This window comes from Suricata suricatta, chromosome 6 (assembly GCF_006229205.1).
Source record: "Suricata suricatta isolate VVHF042 chromosome 6, meerkat_22Aug2017_6uvM2_HiC, whole genome shotgun sequence".
NCBI classification, from domain to species: Eukaryota; Metazoa; Chordata; class Mammalia; order Carnivora; family Herpestidae; genus Suricata; species Suricata suricatta.
Window position 1 is genome coordinate 88,667,453 of NC_043705.1, and position 25,232 is coordinate 88,692,684.

Here is a 25,232-nt window from a genome sequence, read left to right on the forward strand (position 1 = left end):
CTCAGTGAGCAGAGAATGTGCATCTAAACCCTTAAGTTCAGCATTACTCTCTGCATTTTTAAGCATGTGCAGTAAAAATTAATATACTTTATGACCTGGCTCTTCACCCCTCCTATAGACCCAACACAAACACATGCCCATGAACACCAACAGACATGGCAGAATTATCTTAATTGCCAAAAGTGGAAGTGACCTACTTGTTAATCAGTAGTAAAATGAATATTTTTTGAAATAATATAATAGCAGTGAAAAAGAATGAGCTGCTGCTATATTTAAGAATCTCAAGTCATAATGTTAAGCAAAAGAAGCCAGACTCAAAAGAGTATATATGATAAGAATCCATTTACTTAAAGTTCAAAAAAAAATGGGGATGTCTGGGTGGCTCAGTCAGTTAAGTGTTTTGGCTCAGGTCATGATCTTATGATTTGAGACCCACATTGGGCTCTGTGCTGACAGCACAAAGCCTGTTTTAGGACTCTCTCTCTCTGTCCCTCTTTCTGCTGCTTTCCTGCTTGTGCACATATGTGCACTCTCTCTGTCTCTGTCTCTCTCAAAGTAAATATTTTAAAAGTTCAAAAATGAATGTATGAATCTGTGGTGATATTAAAAAAATAGTGGTTACATATGGTAATTAATGACTAGGAGGTAGTATGAGGAAAGTACTTAGGGCATTGGCAGTGTTCTTTATGTTGGGCTGAGTACCAGTTATACTTGAGAATTAAACCATTTATTATATTATACTTCAATAGAACTGTTTTTTAAAAGAACTAAGCATTTTTATTGTATCATATTTTTAAATGATACCTATTGTTGGACATTTACATTATTTTCTAGTTTTCCATGTAATAAATTATCATGGCTATAGTTTTCTATAGATCTGCAGTTCCTTAGGATAAATTGCTGTAAGTTAAATTATGTCTGTTGTTAAGTAGTACTTTTTGAAGTTACATATTGATAAATATTCTCTGAAAGGCAACAATTTATAATCTTACCAGAGAGCCCAATTCCTATACAGTACATAAAAATAAAAGTTGCTAATTTTGGTAGGTGAAAAATTGAATCCTTTTATGTTGTTGTGGGTATTCATTTTTTATGGCCATTTAAATTTCTCATTTTGACATACCTACTTTTTGCTTATTTGCCTATTAAGGTATTAGTTTTGATAGCCTTATTTATTAGAAATATTTATATAGTAAGTCATCATATATTCAATACTTCCCCCAGTGTATTTGTTTTTAAATTTTGTTGATGGTGGACATTCATGAGCTTGCTTTTTTAATCTAAACAAATCTACATTTATTTCTATCTTTGGTACCATGCTTAAGATAGCCTTTCCCCAGTTCCATGAATTTTTAGAAACTCTTCTCTGCTTGCTTTTAGTAGTTTTATGGTCATAGTTTTTCCACACTTGATTCTTTGTATCCATAATATTTATTGGGATATAATATGAAGTAGCATTTTAACTTTTATTTATTTTTTAATTTTTATATTCATTCATTCAAAGCAGGCTACACACCCAGTGTGGATCCCAGCGTGGGGCTTGAACTCACAGCTATGAGATCAAGACCTAAGCTGAGATTGAGAGTCCATGCTTGACCAGCTGAGCTACCCAGGTGCCCCAACTTGTATTTTTATTTATGTTTTTAGAGCATCTGCATGTGTGCACAGGGCAACGGCAGAGGGAGGAAGAAAGAGCGAGAGAGATGGAGAGAGAGAATGAGAGAAGGAATCTTAAGCAGGCTCCACATTCAGTGTGAGCCCCACAGGGGACTTGATTCCAAGATCCTGTGATCATGACCTGAGGCTACATCAAGAGTCAGATGCTCAACTGACTGAGCCACCCAAGTGCCCCCCATCTCTTATTTTTAATACTGTAAAGAGTATTATCCCTTTCTCACCAATTTGAAGCTCTGGCTTTAAAATATACAGATTTGTAAGTATAAATGAATCGGTTTCTGGACTTTCTATTTTGTTTCATTGATCCTGCTTTGCCAGTACCATACTGCTTTAATTATTGTAGCTTTAAACTTTTTTAAAAAGATCTAATAATGTAAGCATTCCCCTCTTTTAAAAATAATTGGTGGTGAGGAAAGGAAGAAAAGTTTTATCCTGTATTCATTCTTCTACGTACTTTGGTATGGTCTTGTCATGTAGTGTAACAGCCAAACATCTCGTTGGCAGTGTGAGGGGAACTGCAGATTAGATAAACTGGAACAAAATTTACCACATGATAGAAATCATGTAGCACTGATTTCAGACAAACTCCCAAAGAATTTAAATTTAAATTTTTGTTTTAATTATAGAAAGAAAACAACTGGTTTGTTCATATATTTTGACATTTGTGTGGAGGGATAAGAAGGTTTTGATTAAACTCTGTTAGTGGTGGCTGGAGCCGTAGAAAGTCATGTGTGCACAGATGCATTCATGGCTTTCTTCTTCTTGGAGTTGTAAGATGAGTATGAGAGAAGGGGCTGCTTCTTTGGAAAAGCTTCTCTCTTCTTTATCCAAGTGAATGTTTCTCCCTCTTCAGTGATCTCATTTACCAATAATGTGTTGGTAAGATTTAGGTTTAAGGGGAAAGAATTTTAGGTTAGACTAGGGGCCTGGGTGGAATTAACAGTAATAACACAGAGGTGTTTTGTTTATTTGTGTGAATCATTGTTCTATTTATCTTTGGAATTTATGGCACATAATAACTGGCAAACTAGATTTAGATATTTCTGCTTGGCCTGATCTTAAATATATAATAACCTTCTACTGATTTCTCCAAAAAAATTTTTTTGTTGTTCATTTATTTTGAGACAGACAGACACAGAGTGTGAGTTGGGGAGGGGCAAAGAGAGAGGGAGACAGAAACCGAAGCAGGCTTCAGACCCTGAGCTGTCAGTGCAGAGGCCAACACAGGGCTTGAACCCACAAACTGTGAGATCATGACCTGAGCTGAAGGCGGACCTCAATCAACTGAGCCACCCAGGTGCCCTTCTTTTCCTGATTTCTAACTGTATTGGATACTTCTTCTGTGGCCCAGGATGCTGTCTCAGTTTTGTGGGCTTTTTGTTTTTAACTTCCTATGGAAAGTCAGGTGTTTTGTTTGTTTGGTGTACTTGATCCATCAAAGATGGAAGAGTGTTTTAAAAATTAAAAAAAATAATTGTAACATTTTCCCTTGATATGTTTTCTGGCATTTTATATTTAGTATGTAAAAGTACACATTATCCTCTTCATAAATTATGACTCTTAGGGGTGCCTGGGTGGCTCAGTCGGTTGGGCATCCGACTTTGGCTCACGTCATGATCTCATAGTTCGTGGGTTCGAGCCCTGCGTTGGGCTCTGTGCTGACAGCTCAGAGCCTGAAGCCTGTTTCGGATCCTGTATCTCCCTCTCTCTCTGCCCCTACCCTGCTTGGTCTTTGTCTCTCTCTGTCTCAAAAATAAATAAATAAAGACTCAGATTTTTAAAAACTCTCTGTTAGTGATTTAACTTGAGTATTGTTCTCCTTGTGTAATAATGACTTTTGCTTTCCTTTCATTTGAATTTTCCTGTTTTGTTTTTGCTCATCCCTTTTATTTACCCTTTGTGATTTTTGTTATGCTTGCCCTTGTGGGCAGGGGAATGCCCAGATTCAATTTCGTTTTATTAGAAAACGCCAGTTGCAGCCCATTAAATGAACTTCAGAGGCTACAGCCAGCAGTTGGAAAATACTTGAGGTGTGTTTTTCTCTATGCAAAGGACATTGGCTTCTGATTAGAACAGACCTCGATAGATTCCTGCCACTTTCATTTACAAACCGTGTGACTTTTAATCACTTACTTGATGATCTGTTCATTTTTTCTGTAAGATTGCAATATGTACATTCTTATTTTTTCTGAAAATTAAAAGGCAAGTTATGAAACAAGCCTAAGTTAGAGACCCAATAAAATTAGCTAATAGCATTTTGCATTATATGTCTGTCAAGCCTTGATGTCTTAAGTCCCCCAATTTTAAAACACTAAAGAAAAATGGCAGAATGCTCCCTTGTTTTTCAGATCCTTTGTAGGGGTTCTTTTTTCCCCCTTCCTCTAAAGAGTAAAGATTCTTTTTGTATGAAGAATTTATATAAGTGTTTTAAAAATTTTTTAATATTTACTTATTTTTGAGAGAGAGACAGACTACAGGCAGGGAAGAGGCAGAGAGTGAGGGAGACAGAATCTGAAGCAGGCTCCAGGCTCGGTGCTGTCAGCACAGAGCCCAGTGCGGGGCTTGAACTCACAAACTGTGAGATCGTGACCGAAGTCAGACGCTTAACTGACTGAGCCACCCAGGTGCCCCTGTATAAGCATTTCTCATCATGAAACTCATAATGCTGAATTTGTAGCATTTTCAAAGTAGGAAATTTCTCTTATATAACCCTTAAAGTAGAGAATTTTCCGAGTGACATATATTCTGTTAGCTGGTGACACCTCCTGGCAAAGATGTATCATGGCTTAGAGCTTATTGTATACACACACACAAACTCACCCCATAAAGTAGTTTGGGAAAGATGATAGGGGAGGAATATATTGTGCTTACCAAAGTGGTCATTTCCTTTGTCTCCCAGAAACATGGGTCTGGTGAAGTGAGAGGAGGGAGGACTTTTGCCTGTCGCCCTATTCCAGTGTTTCCCAGCATGTGCTGAGCTCTTGTATTATTATAAAAAGGAGGTGGCCATGTCCACCGGACTTGGAAAGCTAGGTTAAACTGTCTTAACCAGACTGTTAATTTTTATGAGACCTCTCTGAACCTTTAGTGTCTTAATGAAATGTTTTTTAAACCTCAGGGGTGGGAATGGAGAGATCAAGTGCTTGTGCAGCATACAGCATTTGTCAGATTTCAAGAGACCCTGGGACCCTTTTCTCTCTGAGCGTCTCTTGTGTCACCTGGAAGACTCTTGGGAAATGATCCTCTGATCAGTGTAGCTTCAGAGTAGCATTTTCTCTTTGGCATCTTCTAAGTCTCTAAAAGAAAAGGAAACAGGCATTAGATTCTTGTAGTATTTGGTAGTTCTGAACTAACACGTTTTGGGATAGAGTCTGTCATGATGGGATGAGTGCAGTTTCCTGACTTAGGATGACGCTACTGTGTCGACCGCATCACTCTGCCGTCGCGGTGCTTTTACAGCAGAGACACAGGCATGTATTCACACTGACTCTGTGTGTGGCTTCAGGCGGGTAGCCCTCATCCACAGCTCAGGCCCATGGATCTATAGCAAAGAATTCCTGAAATCAAGTTTTCTTAAGTATGAACTTATTTTTTAAAAATGTTTATTTATTTTGAGAGAGAGAGCGAGCAAGAGAGCACATGTTCGCAGAAGCGAGTTGGGGAGGGGCACAGTGGGAGAGGAAGAGAGAGAATCCCAAGCAGGCATCGAGCTGGCAGTGCAGAGAGAGCCCCATGAAGGGCTCAATCTCACCAGCCTTGAGATCATGACCTGAGCTGAGAGATCTAGAGTCAGCCACTTAACCGACTGAGCCACCCAGGTGCCCCTCAGATTTGAATTTAAAAGCAAGTGGATCTTACTCCAGAATTTAAATATTTATGTACTCTATGAATTACTTGGCCACAGTGGTATCAGACTCTTGCTGAAGAAATCACGTACTGTCACAGGGGCCAAAGGAAAGAAGCCTGAAGAGACAGAAAGGCTAGGCCTGAGATGGCAGTTGGTTTATTAGTACATCTTCCCAAGGGGGCAACACCTTTCGTGTTGAGCAGTGGCTCTCAAGAGGAGGAGGCAACGTTGCTGCCAGCCTCTCCCCTCTCCCCTCTTCCTGGCATCTAGTGTATAAGAGGCCAGGGATTCTGTGAACGTGACAGTACCCCCAAAACACAGAATTACCTGGCCCAGAATGTCAGTAGGTCTAAGGTTGATAAGTCCTCAAGTCTGGCTTCTTTTTCCTAGATTGTGTTTTTCATTGGAAATAGAATCGGAATAGGAAGGTCTGCATTTTTATTTACACATAATACTCCTTGGTAGATGTAGGAGGAAAGAGAAGGTGATGAGAAAGGTAAGAGGTGAGTAAGTCAGGTTGGTGTTTCCCTTTCCTCAGAAATGTTGGAGGCTTAAGGAGGATTTCATCTTTCAGATCGGCTTAACTCATGGTGCCGTCCGAGAGTGAGGATGTAGGAAACTATTTTCCTTTTCTCCAGGGAGACTCACTGTTTTTTCTGACCTCACCCTTGAACCTGTGACCTTGTATCTGTTTTTTGTTTGCTTGTTTGTTTGTTTGTTTTTAGAGGGAGAGAGGGCACAAGTGAGCAAGGAGCAGAGAGAGAGAAGTGGGGCCCACCTGAAGCAGGGGTTGTGATCCCCTGATTTGCTCCCCTGATATAGGACTGGAGCTCACCCAAAGCGGGGCTTGTGCTATCTTGTGTCTGTTTTAATCTTTAAGGAATAAAAGTCTCAGTGATTAAGAAAAATTGTGGCTCTTCTAAGAGAATTTTCTATTCTTGCATCCCTCCCTTTTCTCCACAGTCCCATTTAGCTGGCTGAAAAAGATGGGGAATATGAGAGGAATATATTTACCAAAAGTGGGTGTTTCTTTGTACAGTGAAGTAGGAGGAGGAAGGACTTATGCCATGCTAGTGTCCTAGTCCAGTGTTTGCCAGTATGTGCTGAACTGGTATTAAGAGATGTCATAAAAGGGGATGTCCATGCCCCACAAACTTGGGAAAGCTAAATTAAACCAATTTAACATGATTTAATTATAGGCCTTTAGAGTCTTTAGTGTCTTAATGAGATATATTGTGACGTGGGGGGGGGGAGAGCGAGAGAGATGGGGAGATAAAGAGAGGGAGATGAGTTTGGGAGGAGAGAGTGGGCACATACAGCATTTGTCAAACTTAATTAGACCCTGGGATGCTTTTCTCTCTGAGCATCTTTTGTGTCACCTGGAAGACTCTTGGGAAATGATCCTCTGATCAATGTAGCTTCAGAGTAGCATTTTCCCTTTCTTCTGAAGGCTTTTTAAGAGGTGAAAAGATATGTATGATAAGGGAGCTATTCCAACCACCCCAGGGCTTTATTAAATACAATTTTATTAAATTGTATCTTTTTATCCACTTTTATCAAGCTTAAGAGAATAGTTGCTATTTTTATCAGAGGGGTTGTTTCTTTCTCAGCTGTACAAATAAGCATCGTTTCTCTGTTTTGGAATGAGTGAAAGGCAGAATTAAATGAAATTGTAAAGACAGTTGTTTCTTGTGTAGCCTGCAGGGACTTCTGACTTTATTTTCTCCCTGAGTGAGGAAAGTATTTAGGTAGCTTAGGTCAGAAGAGCTCTGGTGGGTTCAGACTCCTATATAAAAGAAGTTTTTAGTTAAAAATTTTTTAACGTTTATTTATTTTTGAGGGACGGAGAGAAGGCGTGCGGGCGAGGTGCAGAGAGAGAGAGAGGGAGACACAGAATCTGAAGACAGGCTCCAGACTCTGACCTGTGAGCACAGAGCCCAGCATGTGGCTCCAACCCACAAACCATGAGATCATGACCTGAACTGAAATCAGACACTTAACTGACTGAGCCACCCAGGCGCCCCAAAAGTTTTTAGTTTAAAACCCTACATATATGCATTCTTCACACATTTCCTCGGGTGCCTAAAGATGGGGGCAGGGACTTGTCATTTTTCTTTCATCTTATATGCTTAACTCTTCATGTTTTCAGCCATGCTTTTTTCTTGTCACTCTCTTAGAACCCAGGATCTTGTGACCTTGCAAAATGGCTTTGTAGCTACCAGTTGGACCCAGGAGATGATGTATTAAGTCACTATTTCCACATACTCACTCCCCTGCCAGCTTTATGAATCTTAAGTCCTTCAAGATAGCAGCAAAAGGAAAATTACATGGAGTGAGAAATACTACTTTTGTTTTTCTCTTCTCCATCCTCTTCTTCCCCTTAAGGATCACTTATTGCTGTCTCTACTCTAGACCTGTTTTGGCCCGTTGGACACAATGTCTTCCTCTCTAGCTCATGGTTGGCTTTCACATATGGGGAATCCCGCTCCTGCCCCCCTCCCCCAACGCTGACCTTGGCACTGTAGGGCTTGTAAGATTTTATTGAGGGAGCCAGTGGATTTTCTCTATAGGCAGCCATCTGGAGCCATTCTGTCAAAGCCTGAGGTTCAAAAGTGTGGGAAGATCACGCTTAAGGGAAAGTAGCACCTTCAAAGCTGGGTGTGAGTAGATTTTGTGAGAACCAGTTGAACACCAAGTATTGCGCTGAGGAGTCTCAATCCCACAGTATCTCTCTCTGTTTTCTATTTGTCCATGGGTAAAATAGCTTCCTCAAGATCTCTCTCACTCACACACACACACACACACACACACACACACACACACACACACACTGAATAAGTGACCACATCGCAAATGCAATTTCTCGCTGGTTTCAAAGCCTTGGACTTTTGTACTACATACTGTATTCCTGATCAGAGCCAGCTATGTGACCTGCAGAGCACTAGTGTTCAGCAGTGATTCTTCTGTCATTACCCACATTGGAAATACTGTATGGGTCTAAACATTTTACAACTTGGAGAAAATAAAGGAAAACTAGGGAAGTTTTGAAAGATAGCTTATCCCTAATGCCGATAAACAGAACCTTGTGAACAGTGATAACTTAAACAGATCTATAGGATTCTTTGGAATAATACTGTGGAGTGTTATGGTTTAAATTTTGTACCCCAATCTTAGAACTTTAGGTTTGGGAAAGAATCTTAGAGGTTCTTGAATTGTTATTCCTTTCAGAGTGCAACTCTCCCACTTCCCCTTCTCATTAAGTTTCCATTTAGCCATTAGGTAGGAGCTTCAAAAGGGAAAATTCAATCCTGTATAATCTCCAGTTAATGGGCATCTATTGAGCGACTAGGTCACCAGAAAGAATAATTACACAGTGCCTCTTTGTGCGGTAAACGCAAAAATCAAAAACTAATGCATTCCCAAGGGAAGCCAGTTTGTTACTGGCTACCAATATCCTCTTTAGGGAAGAAGTTGGGGCACCCACCATTGGTGCTCTCTAAGGGAAATTGCAAAGCCGGTCCAGAAAAACATGGTTATCAAGAAAAGAAAGAGAAAAGCAAGAGGGGTCTTCTAGAGCTTTGTCAATACTAATTGCTGGTGATGGTTGGGATGGATTACTGAATAGCAGACATTCTAGTAAATGTTTTATGAAATCGTTAAGAACTTAGTGGGTCTCTGGGGCTTCTTGCCATAAGTTAAAAGAATAACAGTCATGACTGAGGTAGAGTCTCAGCCCCAGTCCCATAATTTAGCCTGTTTTCTAAGTATGCCCAACCTTCATAAATAAAGACTTTATGCCTACTTTTGTCCAGCAACTAACTCTTGATTTATGAAAGATGAGCACAACCCTTTTGACCTAAAACGGCATCTGTTAGTCACAAGCCAAAGAGTTCTTGGGTTGGTGTTGGTACATTCTACTTTGGGTTTTCAAAATTATATTTTGGTATAGGATTTACAAAACTCGGCATAATTCAAATAACCTGTTTTTCCCCCCTTAGAACACTTCAGTTATGGAGGATCAAAATGAAGATGAGTCCCCAAAGAAAAATACTCTTTGGCAGGTAGGAATGACGACGCACAGATAAGAGCAGTTGACTTACTATAGATAAGATGCTCCCTCAGCTCATGTCCTCAGTGAAAATGAGAGCCAAGCAAGTGTTTTTGTTTTCTTTTGTGCAATTTTGCTAGTTTTGGAATTCGCCCTAATTTATCTTCTGTTCCGTAGGGACAGATAAATTGTTTACTAATAGTAAACAATTTCGGAGTTGCTACAAAGATTCTGAAGTGTCTGCAGCCTAAAATACTCAGTTTTTTGCCGTGGTCTGAGCTATAGATGGTCAGTGGTGGCATCCTTTGTCACCAGAATAGCACCATGCCATACCAGTGTATGTCTCCCTACCCTCACCCTTCTCTTGTCCCATTTCTTGTTAGTTTGCCCTTTCCTTTCTTCTTTCATGGCTCTGTTGAGTCTGCCAGTTTTCCTCCCAATCCCCCAGGGTGTTTTTGGTCTAGCTGTGGGGAGAGGGATGATGGTATGTAAAGTTTCATGATTTGATATTTTCATCAACCACTATGGTACAAATAACTTTGCCCTTCATAAAGACACATTAAAGGCAAGCAGACCTAAAGATGACGAGAATAACGTTAAAAAATATTCTCTGCATTCATTTGATTTGGAGTGAGAAGAGTAGATGAGTTAGCAAGAATAAAGTGTGCCCAACAAATTAAAGATGAAGTAAGCAAAGCAAAACAATGCCAGAAAAATCTTTCTGGGCTCTCAGCAGGTGACTAGAAGTAGAAATGGGAAATGTGCTGCAGAACTGTGCACTTGCCGCTATGTTGGGGGAACTGTGTGCAGTTGACATCTGTTCCTCCTTCGTGTTCGGTATTTTCCAATAGGGTTCTCTTCAGTGACTGTTGATTTTTCAGTTCACAGTGGTTCTTAACACTTTGGCTTTCAGTTTTTCTTTCATAAGTTCTGTCTTTTAGTTAACTAGTTAATGATTATACCAGTGCTCGAGGGAGGTTAGATGTTTAGGAACCCTTCTGTAAATGAAATAATAACTCTTTTGCTTATCAAATAAGATAATGGAAGTGAAAGTATTTTGAAAATTACAAAGCAATACACAAATGCAAGTTGTTACCACATATTTAACCTATTAGGAAAGCAATTATTTTGGCAAGTTATAATGAACAAAATGTAGAAAGAAAAGAGGAAGGAAATATGACTATTTTTTAAATAAATCTTTATTCTGTCTTGTGTGCTTCCCTTTGCACTAATTACCATGATTGTAATGCTATATAGAATTCTGCATCTTGCCTTTTGTTCCTTCGTATTGTTTCATAAGCACGTTCTCTTGTTTTTAACATCTTCCTATATAAACCTAATTTTAATGGCTTCATTATAGTACCCTAAGTAGATGCATTATTTGCTTTAACCAGTTGCCTTGTAGTTGGGCAGTTACCTCTAATTTTTGTTATAACATTATAGTGAACATCCTTATACTTAAAAGTAGCGGAGATGCTCCTTATACTAGCTGATAGTTCACTACAGTGAAGAATTTTCACTTCTGTTTTGAACGTTGATTTTTGGGGTCTGTCAGAAAGAGGTCTTAACTACAAGCAGCAGCTTAAATTTCTGTTCAATGCTGCCCTCTGGTGGGACCCAGTGTCAGTGAGCGCTCCTTCACCCAAATTACAGGGGGGAAAACATTCCTAGAGAAAGAGGTGGTAAGATAAATGGGACGGGAAGTGAATGCCTTCTCACTATGTACCTTTAAATGTGGACATAAAAGCTGGCTTCAGAGAGGTATGATATATAAGATCTTAATAAGGAGAGCCAGACTCCTATGGTTATTTATAAAGGTCGTCTTCTTTCTGGGATAGATTCAGTCCACTTTAAATTAGGGGACATAGTGATAACGAAGCTGTTGGTTCTTTCTGTGTAAAACTCCTGAGATGAGCTCCTAATGGAGTTAATACGTGTTGTAATATAACTCTTTAGTTTTCAAAATCCCCTTCTAGCTATTCTTTCTGGTGTTACACGTGCAGGGGCTCTCAAAGGAGGGCTCGGTAGGTAGCTTGGCAAATGTTTGACAAAAGCATCAAAGTAATTTTTTTTAATTTATTTTTTTAATGTTTTATTTATTTTTGATACAGAGAGAGACAGAGCATGAGAGGGGGAGGGCAGAGAAGGAGACACAGAATCTGAAGCAGGCTCCAGACTCTGAGCTAGCTGTCAGCACAGAGCCTGACGCGGGGCTTGAACCCACGAATGTGAGATCTGACCTGAGCGGAAGTCGGAGGCTTAACCGACTGAGCCACCCAGGTGCCCCTAATTTTGGTTTTAAACAGGGATGTTACTGAGCCTCATAACACCAGTGGCAGTTGTGGCTTCAGTCGAGGGATTCCAATTATTATTATTTTTTATTTTGATGCTGTTGTCAGATAAAGTGTATATAATTTTTATTTTTTAAAAAATACGCTGGTTTTATGCAAGGACCATGTAGCTTTGATGAGAAATGCGTAGTTAGTATAGGAGTCTGGGATACTATAGGCCAGCGCTATGTATAGGATGAGAATCTTTTCAGGCATTTGTGGTTTACGTTGGGTCACTTTTAGAGCAGGTGATCAAAAAAAGGGAGTGAAAGTCGAAACTATTTTGCTAGCAGTCTAGTAGTTCTAGAAACAGTTTGGAGATTGGTTCAATATTTAGATTGAATTGCCTTCAGGTTTCTTCATTAGATGGACCAGTGGTTTTCAAAGTGGGGTCTCTAAAGTGCCTTCTCTGGACCATCAGCATCAGCACCACCTGGGAACTTGTTAGAAATGCAAATTCTCAGGCTCTACTCCAGAACAGTAGTATGAGGACGTCTGTGGCGGAGCTAGGCCATCTGTCTGTTAAGAAGCCCTCTTGTTACTCTGATGCACACACAGGTGTGAGAACCATTGGCTAGGTGAATATAGCATTGACCTTGATCTTTGAAGAAGTAAAACAAACTATTAATAGTCAATCAGTTGCCACTTGGCCAAGTTGAGCAAGTTTTCTAAGATAGTCATCTCTGACATGAGTTACCTGGTAACCGTGTGGTTTTGGAAATAAGCATTGGATAATGATGGCTTGAGACACCATATAGCTTTATAAGTAGCTATAAATTTGACATTTACTTTAGAGACTTAATTTTGAGGACCCAGCCCCTGAATACATTTTAAATTACTTCATGAATGTATTAATGAAGGAGTGAGTTTGGCTTTAGGGTATAACTGGTATTTTAAGATTAAATACAAGGGTGAAAAATGTTTCCAGTAAAATACTAATTAGATTTCTTTTCCTTGTCAAACTAATAAGTTTTTTGTTTATTTTTCTAAAATAGATAAGTAATGGAACATCATCTGTGATCGTCTCCAGAAAGAGGCCATCAGAAGGCAACTATCAAAAAGAAAAAGACTTGTGTATTAAATATTTTGACCAGTGGTCTGAATCAGATCAAGTGGAATTTGTGGAACACCTTATTTCACGAATGTGTCATTATCAGCATGGACATATTAACTCTTACCTGAAGCCCATGTTGCAGCGGGACTTTATTACCGCTTTACCAGGTAACTGTACTTGTCTTTTAAAAAGCTTAAGCAGTAGGTGAATGTCCAGCCCAAGGGCCTAGGCAGAACTCAGTAGATATTTGTGAAATGAATGAATGAGTACAGTGAGACTATTGTGTGAGTTTCTTTGGGACCCATACTGTATTTTATTATGGCATTGGAAACGGAGTTATAATTTAGGATCTATGTAGGAAATGTAGGCAGTTTCTGTGATTAATGGTGTTGATCATTGATCATACCATTGTTTAGTTTACTGAGCTAATGCTATGCTGTTTCTTAAAATGCTTTTTTAATTTATTTTGAGGTGGGAGAGGGGCAGGGAAAGAGAACCCCAATCAGGCTCTGCACTGTCAGCACAGAGCCCAACGCGGAGCTTGATCCCACAAACTGTGAGCTCAAGACCTGAGCTGAAATCAAGAGTTGGACGCTCAACTGACTGAGCCACCCAAGTATCCCTATGCCATTAGTTTTGGTGTAGCCTATATAGAATCTGTATTTTGCTTTTGTAAGTAATTTTTTTAAACATAGGAGATAATTTTTCCTACAGTGTTTATGTTTAAGCAGTGTCGCAAAGTTTAGGATGTTTACTTGTACTTGAAATGACGTCTAGGGTAGGGAATGGTAACAATGTGTTGGAAAAACTTATGGCATGTCTTTATTAAACTTTTGAAAAACTTATTTCTGGATCTTCTCCCTCACCACCTCTCTTTTTCTCTCTTCCTCTCACTCTCCGCCCTCCACCCCCATACTCCTCTGGTTAAGCTTACTTTGATTTAAAAAAAAGAAAGAGAGAGAGATAGAGACTATTTTTTTTTAGAGTAGTTTTAGGTTGAGAGCAAAATTGAATGGAAAATACAGAGAATTCATATAGTCTCCATAGCCCCACCCCACCCCACCCCACTGTCACCATCCCATCCGGTCTCCCCACTGTTAACATCCCATCCAGAGTGGCTCGTTGGCTCTAGGACACATGGGCCTACATTGGCACATCATTATCACCCACAGTCCATACTCGTTAGGGGTCACTCTTGGGGTACATTCTGTGGGTTTGGACAAATGTATAATGACATGTATCTGCCATCATAGTATGAAATTGAATAGTTTCACTGCTCCTAAAAAGCCTCTGTGCTCTGCCTGTTTTATTCCCGCTTTGATTTTTGATCATTACTTCTTTCTTTTCTCTTTTTTTTTCTCCTCCTCCTCCTCCTCCTTTTAATTTTAATTTTCAGTTTGGCTAGGTAAGATAGATTTCACTTCTGAAGAGAATGCTGGCCAGAACGTTTTCTTCTAATATAGCCATTGTGGTCTCGGGGTTATAACTGCTATGCCAGGGTAGACCTAGAAGTAGCCAGGATAAAAGTGTCATTGCCCTAACCCATCAGAGCTTCTGGATAGCTCTTCAAAGAGTAGCTCCTTCCTTAGCTTGTCTGTGACTTAGAGTGCATCAGGACACCATGTTCAAAGTATTTCCATGGCAAATAGGAGGTGTTCTCAGGTCTCAGGCAAATTGACAGGCCAGTTTCAAATTTCTAATCTTTCTTCCAAAATGTGTAAGTTTACTTTGTACAGTGGGAGTATAAAGTTATTTGAGAATTAGCTTAGGAAATTTTGACTCTTCTAGTTTATTTTATGCTGAAATGTAGCATGTTTGCTCCATTTCATTTATTAGTATTTCTAGAAAAGAAAATAAGAACCTTCTCTTTCTAGAGCTGTATGGTATTTAATTGCTAAGAAGGGTCTTAGCCATCACTTAATCCTCTTTCTCATTCTATAGACCAGGAAGCCAAGGATCAGAGAAATTTCATGACATGACGAAGATCATACATCTTGGTTATTATGGTTGTGGGTGATGGTAGGGGTAGGTTCAGAAGTTAGTGCAGAGGCTGAAATCATTATAATTAGGATTACTCTGGAAAATTCTTATTGGCCATAGGTATAGAATACATGTTTACAACCCAGTTTACAACCCAGTTATTTATAAGAGGGGGAGAGGGGGAAACGGATATGGTTTTATGAGAGGGAAGGAGGGTGAGGGGTTCGGGAAGGGGAGAGAATTATAGGTTGGTGGGGGGAGAGAATTATAGGTGGCTTTAAGTAAGGTGATTGACACACACTGCAGTGTCTCTGGTGTGTGCGATCCCGGAACTCGGAACCTCCAGCATCCAGGCCTTCCTGTGGACTCAGGTTGCATCTCACATCTAGGAAAGATCAGACCATTAATGATTCGATGACTGTACTTGTTCCCCATAAGTGCCTTTATGTAAGTGAAACTATGCCTCCAGTTTTTTCAGGCAAATCTGTTGTTTTTTTGGTTGTTGTTTGCTTGTTTTCTGCTGTTTTGGTTTTATTTTATTTTTGCCTGTAATTTGCTTCTCAAACATTTATAGAGGGCCAGGAAACTCACCTTCTATTTACAGAATATCCATGAGGTGGCACTGTTGACGTTCTCTTGATTTGCAGAGAGTAGTTCAGAGGCAACCCCTTCTCTTGGGGAGTGTACGGTCTTGGAGAAGAGACAGAACAGATGAACATGTGTTATGTATATAAATATGGTTAGTATAATTGCATACAATTCAGTTTTCATTACAGCGAATTTTAAGGCATTGTCCATATCTCTGTGAAAGTGGAATTTTGTGGTATTGAATATTACATGAAATGAATGAATCATTGGCTGGGACATGGAAATATTTTTGTTAAAATGCTATTTGTTTTAACAGGATTTGATCTGAACATATATACATATGTCAGTATATATCATACATATGAATCTAATAGCTGGGGACAAGCTGGCCACGTTGATTGTGTTCATGTCTAGTAGACTTGGATTAAACCTGGCATTAGTTCCTTAACACAGACCCTGCCTTAGGGAGAAGCTGGTCCATGTGTATATTCATACTTAAATTTAATAATGTATGGAGCAACTTACTAATCACTATTCTAGTTTGGTGTTTAACTTTTACCTTCGATGATCTTGAGTTTGAAGTTTTACTCGGTTGCAATTGTCAAGACTTCTTTTGATAGGGCAAACCATTAATTCTATAAAAATTGTCTGTAGTTCTCCCTTTTTAATGCTTACTGTGAATATCTTACCTGTCAGTATAGGGAAAATGGAAAATGTTTGTGGTCTCTGGCTCCTTTTGGTTCAGTGGAAAAAGTGATAATTATGATATGCTTTTCTAAAAATCATGGTAAATGTTTAGTCTGCAATGTCAATTTCTGCAGACTAAGTTTGTGGTTTGTAAGAACTGTTGTTAAAGGGAAATTTATACCATTTGAAGTAGAGGCAGATTGTACTTCAAAGAGGATGATAAGCATTGGCGATGCTTTTGGGGAAGTATCTAAGCAATTATGAATTTTGAAACACTTAGCTTCCTGGACGTGGTTTATTCATTTGTCTTATCCCTAAGTAAGGGTGATAAACCACTATGGACTGTAAATGTGACAGATGAGATCAAAGGTCTTGGGAGATGTGGAAGAACCAGAGCACAGCGAAGGCCGTAGGCTGGAGGTCAGGCCAAGGACCAGCATGACAGAGTGGAAAGCGGGTGGGTGTTGGATTTAGACAGTCTCTACGTTTTAATCCCAGCCCCTGCACTTGATAGTTACATGAGCCCACTTTTTGGATTCCTTGGTTTCCTTATTTGTATGGGAATAATCATAATATTTCATGGGATATTGTGAAGATTAAATACAAGGTATGTAATATGCCTGACATCTGGTGGGTATTGTGAGGGTGGTAGCTTAAAAAACAAAGAAAAAAGCCTGGAGGGACAGGAAACACCTGCTTCTCCAGAGGTAGAAAGATTTGTTGCCAGGAAGTTTTAATTATTCACCTGCTAATTTTTGAGTGGATTCATCTTGACACCAGCGGTAGACACCATTTTGTTGGGACAACAAAATGTTGAACTTTGTGAGTTGAGTGTCGCTTCACTTCTGCCTGAATTCTTAGGTCAGTATATGCCGAGTTAAAGGCATCCACTGACAGCAGTTGCATTATTTTTTTTTTCAAAAGGTTGCGAAGTTCAGATTTTACAACTAGATCTGTGACTAGGAAGGGACAGCAGGAGTGGGCAGGGAAAGAAGTTTCTTTGCAGCTGCTCTTGGAAATGTGTTTCTAAAAGAATAAAAGTTTCTGTAATTGTATGGTCTAAGCAGCTGTGTTAAAACTGGCTGCAGTCAAGGGCGTTGAAGTGACATTATACATTTGAGTTCCATTTTGATATAGTGTTATTTACATATTGAGCTTTGAAATTTGTGCCTTTTAATTGTTTTAATTTAGTATTGAAATTTTTCCAGACCTTCATCTGGTGCCTATAATCAGCCACAGAAGCATTTCTTTAGCATTGTGTGTGCTGTATTCTGGCCTCATTTTCTGAAACCATAATGTGTCCTCTTGTTGCCTTGGGAAGGGAGGTGTTGGTGGGAGAAGGGGGAGTCTTAGCAAGATAGAGAAACAGTGCCAGATAGCTTGAGAAAATGCTCAGCTTTAACTCCTCAACGCACTTCCTCACTGAGCAGGTGGACCACCTTCTTCAGTAACTTCTTTGTCCTGAATAGGCTTGAAATGAGGAAGTTGTATGGTCTGCGTGGCTCCTGGGATACTACTCTAAGGTGTTCAAGGAGAGGGTGTGGGATTCCTGTTATGCAAACATTTAAGTGGATGTGTGACTTAACACCAAGATGCTAGAATGGGCTTTAGTGCTTTGCTAGAGGAGGTCTTCAACATTTTCTTTGCAGAAATAACAAAGAAGAGCAACATTGCTCAGTTTCTTTGACCAATAGTATCAGTTAAGGGGTTTGGAGATGAGGGAAGGAGAGCAGAGACTGACACTTAGCAAGAGCCTGCTCTGTGTCTGGACGCTTGATATCATCCTGTTAACCTTACAGCAAGGCTCGGAAGTTCCTTCTCTGTACAATGAGGATATTAAGAATAACTATTGTCACAGGGTTATTGTGCACATTATATCAGATCATCCACATCAGGTGTTTAATATCATTCCTATTTTATGGGAGACTGAGATCCAAAAAGGAAAACTGGTTTGCTTCAACCCAGGTTATTTGACTCTACAACCAGTGCATTTTCCAGGAGACTAAAATGCATTGCCTTCTGGAATGAGGGTGTGAATTTAAAGTATTATGCAAGAGAAGTCAGTCTCCTAGATATCATGGAGATGTTGCTGGATCGGAGTGATGACATTGAAAGAGGAGGAAATATGTGTTAGAGATTTCCTTGTACAGAAACTCAGTGATAGTCTAATGGTGAGCTAGAGTAAAAACATTATTTCTATAAGGCAATAGTTCCTAGTATTAGAATTATCTGGTGGCACTTCCTAAAAATATAGACTCCTGGTTCTCACCATGGAAAGACACTGATGCAGTAGACCAGAAAAATGTCTAGGGACTCTGTTTTTGTTGGCGTTTTTTTTGTTTTACTTTTTTAAAAGTTTTTATTTTCTGAGGGAGAGCGAGAGCTCACCTGTGAATGGGGGAGGGGCAGTGAGAGGGGGAGAGAGAATCCTAAGTAGGCTCTGCACTGTCAGCACAGATTCCTACTTGGGGCTTGATCCCATGAACCATGATATTATGACCTGAGGATCTGAGCTGAAACCAAGAGTTGGATGCCCTACCGATGGAGCCACCCAGGTGCCCCTGTTTATCTTAAAATTCACTTGCCCTAAGTGACTCAACTACAACTACACAGGCTTCTGAGAGCCAGCTCCTAGACCACCCACCAGGTAGAAGATTTGGATGACTCTCTTCCAGCTCAAATGCAGGCGATGGGGGGGTTGCTGAGTTGCAGTGAGAAAGCAACCATCTGATGCATTGCATTCTTATCTCACTATGCGTTTCATCACTCAGAGCGAAGGACCCACGAGGGGAATTGGTTAGGGGTGTTCCCACCCTCCAATTAGGAGGATTCTGTTGCTGATATGGAAGTAAGGCAGACCTTGAAAGGTGATTTTGTTCTCATAGGATATGTAGAAACTAGACGATAGATAAATACCCAGAATTAGAAAAATTCAGAGAAGAGCTCTATTAGCCCATGATTAGAGGTGCTAAAAGAAAATATGATTATAAAGGGCAGAGAGATTCTGAAATTTGAAGTTCTTGTTAGTAAATTTGTCAGTCCCAGCAGTGGAGAGGTACAAGTATCCTATGATTATCCATGGATTTCTGTAATTTAAAATACAAATGGAAGAAAGGAGCACATGATCATGGGGATACACGAAAAGGAAACACATAGCTCCTATAGACAAGTAGACCTAAAGACATTGTGTGCCAGGAGAGTGACAGAACAGGTAGTTGTGATTTTCAGAATTGTGGAACGTTGAGAAGTAATTGAACACCACAGGCAAAGTGGCACCTGGTATCTGACTTGATTTTGGCTCAGGTCATGATCTCAGAGTTTATGGGTTCTAGTCCCTCACTGGGCTCTGCTCTGACAGTATGGAGACTGCTCAGGATTCTCTTTCTCCCTCCCCTCCCCCTCCCCCACTCATGTGCATTCTGTCTCTCTTTCTCTCCATCTCAGATACACATTAGAAAACCATAGGCAGAGCTACTGGGTGCAGTTGTGCCCTTACAGCTTGCACAGCTGTGTCTGGGAGTCCTGCATGAATAGTACTCTGAGATGAGTGATGAACAGACTTCCTGGTGTTATGAACTGGAAACCTGGGGTTGGGTGTATTTGGGGGATATTGGCTAGTAAACTTAATGTTATGCTGTAGCAGACTCTTAAAATGGATTTTCAATGTTAATTAATTTGCAGCTGAAAGGCCTGTCTAGGGTTGTGTAAACCTATAAGGATGTATACAGAATGCTAGGAGTCCTTATCTCAGAGGATTCAGGGATTAGAAATTTTTTGCTTATATGCATTTTATAATTTTTCTGTTATGAACTTGGGTTATAGATGGACATGTGGCAGGGACACAAAGCAGCTCCCTGCCATCTTGTAAACAAAAAATCCAGCACTAACTTTATGTGGTAAGCACTAGCAAGGGATTACAAAAGAACCACACCAAATTCACTGGATTCGGGCTGGGAGAGGAGGGTAAGGTTATCAGATTAGAGGTCAGAAGAATGATGTACAGGTAAAGGTGATAGGGTCTTTATGGGGGTGGAGTTTCTCCAAATATTTGAGCACTGAATAGAGAGATGTTGGCTGGACAGTCGTGCATCCGATGGCTGCAGAGCCAATGGCTCTGTGTTGGTGCTGTGTATTTAATGAATGGGTCCACAGGAGCCTCGATGAAAATCGGGATCTAGAATCATGGGTGCTGTCCTTGGTTCTGACCCATTTAACATGTTTGCCAAGAACTTGGGATAAAAGCTTATTACATGTGCCCATCATGCAGATTTGGTGTGGAATACCCACTCTTCTGGATGACAGGATCAGAATTCCAGATGCTGACATGGAAGGGTCAGATTAAGCTTCAAAGTTGAATTACAGTAAGGATAACTATAAACTTCTGCAGGAAGCCGCCCTTCACCTCTCCATTAGCCATACAAATGTAGACTTTAGGAGGATTTTATTTTGTAAGTTTATTTATTTATTATGAGAGAGAGAGAGAGCATGCTTGTGAGCAGGGGTGGGGCAAAAGGAGAATGAGGGAGCATACCAAGCGGGCTCCATGCTGTCATCACCAGGCCCAACACAGGGCTTGATCCCATGAACCGAGAGATCATGCATGACCTGAGCCAAAATGAAGAGTTCCAGACACATAACCAACTGAGCCACCCAGGCACCCTGGGGGAATTGCTTTACTAGATCTTTTTGGAGAACAGGCCTAGAAATTAATTTTAACTTACCGCCATCTTAGGAATCTACTGTGATAGGACTACTAGATAAAGGCAGTGTTATCTTTGACTGCATTAACTGTGATACAGTGACATGCATCAGAAAACATAGTGGTCTCAGTGTATGTGGTCTTTATGATCAGATCAGAGCTTGGGTATTAGATCTAGTCCAGAGTAGGAGAATTACTATATGAAAAGTCTGTAAATCACAATCAAGAAAGAGTATAAAGTGTCATTCTCAGAACTGAAGAAAACCTTAGTTTGTAAAGCATTTTAATGTAGCATCCCATTTTGATATTTTCAAAATAGAGATTATTATCCCCATCTTACACAGATGAGGAAAACAGAGTTCTGAAAGTTTGAAGACTTACTTCTATCCTGCCAAGTTAATGCTACTATATGGCTTCTGTTTATCTTGAAAACGACAGCAAATATTAACCTTGTATGGGTTTTGTTGTCTTTAAAGTCTTCTTATAGGGGCGCCTGGGTGGCTCAGTCGGTTGAACGTCCGACTTTGGCTCAGGTCATGATCTCACAGTTCGTGGGTTTAAGCCCCATGTCGGGCCCTGTGCTGACAGCTCAGAGCCTGGAGCCTGCTTTGGATTCTGTGTGTCCTTCTCTCTCTGCCCCTCCCCTGCTCATACTCTTTCTCCCTCTGTCTCAAAAATAAGCAAACATTTTTTAAAAATTAAAAAAAAAAATAAAATCTTTTTATTAAGTTCTTCCATTTGATTCTTACTGGTAGTGAGAAAGGACAGTGGTTACTGGTAATTAGCATTTTATAATGGAAAAGACCAGGGGGCAGTGATGTTTCAGGATTATGTTTTAATATTTATTTCATGTCAGAGAACTGCTACATGGTGAGCCTAGACTTGAAATTGAAATTTTCTGCCTCTGTGTTTAGTGTTCCCACCACTACAGTTGGTCTTAGGGGTGGGGGGCGGTGAGCTTTATGTTCTGTAGCTACAGAAGACTTGCCTAGAACCACAGGATGGGAGTTTACAGGTGGCAACAATGATGACAGTGGTGATATCCTTACTGGATGGCAGCGTCAGGCAGACTCTCAATCTTGGTTGTCTTGGGAGGACCCTTGCATTGTGTGGCATAAACCTCGTGAAGTTCAAGAATTCATAGACAGCTGTTTCTTGTTTTTGAGGATTCTACCTCCATAAGAAGGAGATGAAGAAATGATTGGCAAAAATACATTTAAGGAGACTAGACTTTAACTCTAGGATTATCACTTAACTTTTCATAAGCTTTTAAAGATGTGTCCATGTTTTCCTTTGTCTCCTTGGCTCCAAAGAATTCACATAAGTCATATATGAAGTGGACAATTTGTTATGAGAGACGGTAAGTCAGAGAGGAAAGAAACTCAAACTTAGGACCAAGGGATCCGAGTTCCAATCTAGGCTTTACTATTCTATAGTTGTGAAACCTTGAGGACTTTACCTCTCTGTGCCTCTTCCATAAAATTTGAGGAATCATTACCCTATAGTAGTTTTCTAAGAGTTCTATAAGAGAAAATGCAAATAAGTCTTTTTTCACAATACCTGGCAAATAGAACTGCCCAGGATCTGCTTTTTATACACAGGATCTGTTGCCATCAAAAAAAATTATTTTTTTTATTTTTGAGGCGCCTGGGTGGCTCAGTCACTTGGGCATCCGACTTCAGCTCAGGTCACAATCATGGTTTGTAGGTTTGAACCCCACATCAGGCTCTGTGTTGACAGCTCAGAGACTGGAGCCTGCTTCAGATTCTGTGTCTCCCTCTCTCTCTCTGCCCCTTCCTCCCTCACTCCCTCCCTCTCTCTCTCCCTCCCTCTCCCTTTCTCTCTCTCTCTCTCAAAAACAAATAAACATTAAAAAAATTAAAAAAAAATTTTTTTTTAAGGAAGCCCTACACCCATCCTGAGTTTGAACCATCAACCCCCAGATCAAGAGTTGCATGTGCTACCAAGGTGAACCAGCCAGGTGCCCCGCCATCAGTTGTTTTCTCTTAAAAACTCAGAACTGAAAAAGTTTGTTTATGTACTCTTGCACTTGTATATCTGCAGAACTTTTGATATTACTCAAGTATGTTGCGTGGTTCAGGATTTCTTTCTTCCTCTTACCTTTACAGAAATGGTGACTGGTACATTTTCATCTCCCTTCCCATTCCTTCATTGCCTTTTCTATTTTGTAGAGCAAGGCTTAGATCACATCGCAGAAAACATTCTTTCTTACCTGGATGCCAGGTCTCTGTGTGCAGCAGAGCTGGTATGTAAAGAATGGCAGCGAGTGATCTCGGAAGGAATGCTTTGGAAGAAGCTGATTGAAAGAATGGTGCGCACTGACCCTCTATGGAAGGGACTTTCAGAAAGAAGAGGGTGGTAAGTTCTTGGGTTGCTTGTTCCCCTGAAAAAAAGTTTCTTGGCCATAGGGTCAGTTTGATTATTCAAAAAAGCAGTTAGACTTGCCAAATGTGTTGGCCTGTTTTAAAATGGGAAAGAGGAGTGGTCGCGAGTGGCAGGTCAGGGAGGGGGGCAGTTAAAGCTGTTAGAGTAATTCCTTCTGCAGTGCATATTTCCATTACAAGTATTAACCTTTAGGAGGTATTATATAGTTTGAAGGAGTGATTTGGCTTTTCAAATCTATAAGTTTAAGTTTTGGTTTTCCTTTCACATTTTTCTTAGGTGATGATACCATTACCAGAAGATAGATAAGAAAAAAAATATGAGAAAATCAAATAATAACATTTTGTTTTTTGTCACTGCTCTGAGAGAAGATATGGGAGGCAAGGCAGGCAGGATTTTTCACTCAACCCATTAACCTACACACAGCTTTTTAGCTTTCTATGTGTCCCTAACCTGTGTACCCACTTGGCACAGAAAGCGAGTTCAGCTTATGCACGCTATGGTGTGCGTGAGGAATAGGGCCGTGTTTTCTTTTTGGAGGAAGTTTGATGTGTATCAAGTAAGGTTTGTCACAAAGCCACATTAGCATTTTCTATTAAATTATAGAATCAAAGGCTGGATGAATATGCATTGGGTATTCAGAAAATAAAAGGCCAGGATTATGGTAGAGAGCTGGAAATAAAAGTACATTTGTGTCTCATATGCAAATTTAGTGGTCAGAAATCCTACCTTTGCACTGTAAAAGTTCAATGCAAGTCAGAAGACTTGAAAGATACAGTATCTTTGTCAGCACCATGTTTAAATAAAATTCACTCTTTTACGTGCAAAACTGTAACATCTGTTTGTTTTTATTTGCCAGGGATCAGTACCTGTTTAAGAACAGACCTACAGATGGCCCTCCCAACTCATTTTATAGGTCATTATACCCAAAGATTATCCAGGATATAGAGGTAACTTTACAATTTATCTGTTTTATGGGCTCTGTGTGTCTTGTTCTCAACTCTTTATGTTGCCTTAGAGTGTTTTGCTGATCTAAAAACATGGAGCTAGTAATTTTTTTTTAAGTTGAACTCTTGAAGCAAATGTGTCACACCAGTGTAGTTTGCAGCCATTCTTCAGGATAGATAATGCCTTTTTGTAAAAAACTGACCTGACTTTTCTAAAACATGAAGTGCCTCTGCAAAGTGGCTAGTTAATTAAAACCTTAATCCAAAGTCAGCTTTTTATTATAATTTGATAAATTTTCCAAAATCCAAGGCACAGTTTTTCAGGTTTGCAGTTTTACATTTTTGAGCCATCTCTAGAGCATTAGAGAAGGTACAGTCTCAGTTTCCTCTGTAAATTTCCCATAATTTTTTTTTTCATAAAAATGACTCAAATATGATTCTAAGCAATAGTTAAGTGGGTTTTTTATAGAGCAAATTATGCTCCTGGACCATTTTGGATTTGAGTGTAACTTCACTAGACCAGTAAAAACTCTGTAAACTTGATGAGAAACATTGGAGATGTTTGATATTATTCATGTGTTCTAATTAGTTCAGTTTTATTATTTAGCCCTTTTCCTTGAACCAGGAAAGACATGCACAGGCATTTCTCATTAACTCTTTCATATGTGTTCTTGGCAGCTCTTGGTTACTTCACTATTTTCTCCTTGGTGAAAAGTTTAGCCTCTGCTAGGCAGTGCTGTATCACCCATAAAGTTATACTCAGTTTCCCAAATGTGAAGTAATCCTCTCCCCCAGGTGATAGACATAAAAGTTATTGTGCCAAAATTCATTAATGGAGAAACATATGCCTCCTTGGGAGTCCCCCCGACCCCCACCTTCCCTTTTAAGGCAGATGTGAACGGATGGAATCATTAGGTTAATGGTAAATTTCAGTGTGAGTAGACTATCATATTTAAAACACAAACCCTGTTT

The 25,232-nt window shown here is 39.8% G+C and overlaps 1 protein-coding gene across 8 annotated transcripts in view; it reads left to right on the top strand.

Annotated features, from left to right (window-relative positions):
- The window catches only part of FBXW11 (F-box and WD repeat domain containing 11), a 126,078-nt gene that overhangs the window by 69,442 nt on the left and 31,404 nt on the right, over window positions 1-25,232 (top strand). For 5 of the 8 annotated variants that reach the window (XM_029942862.1, XM_029942863.1, XM_029942865.1 and 2 more), the window contains 4 exons: window positions 9,523-9,585; window positions 12,898-13,123; window positions 23,103-23,289; window positions 24,173-24,263. In XM_029942862.1, the coding sequence (XP_029798722.1) occupies window positions 9,523-9,585; window positions 12,898-13,123; window positions 23,103-23,289; window positions 24,173-24,263 (567 nt within the window). Of the gene's footprint in view, window positions 1-7,977; window positions 7,983-9,522; window positions 9,586-12,897; window positions 13,124-23,102; window positions 23,290-24,172; window positions 24,264-25,232 lie in introns of those variants that run through there. The other 3 variants (XM_029942864.1, XM_029942869.1, XM_029942867.1) reach the window with 2 other exon arrangements.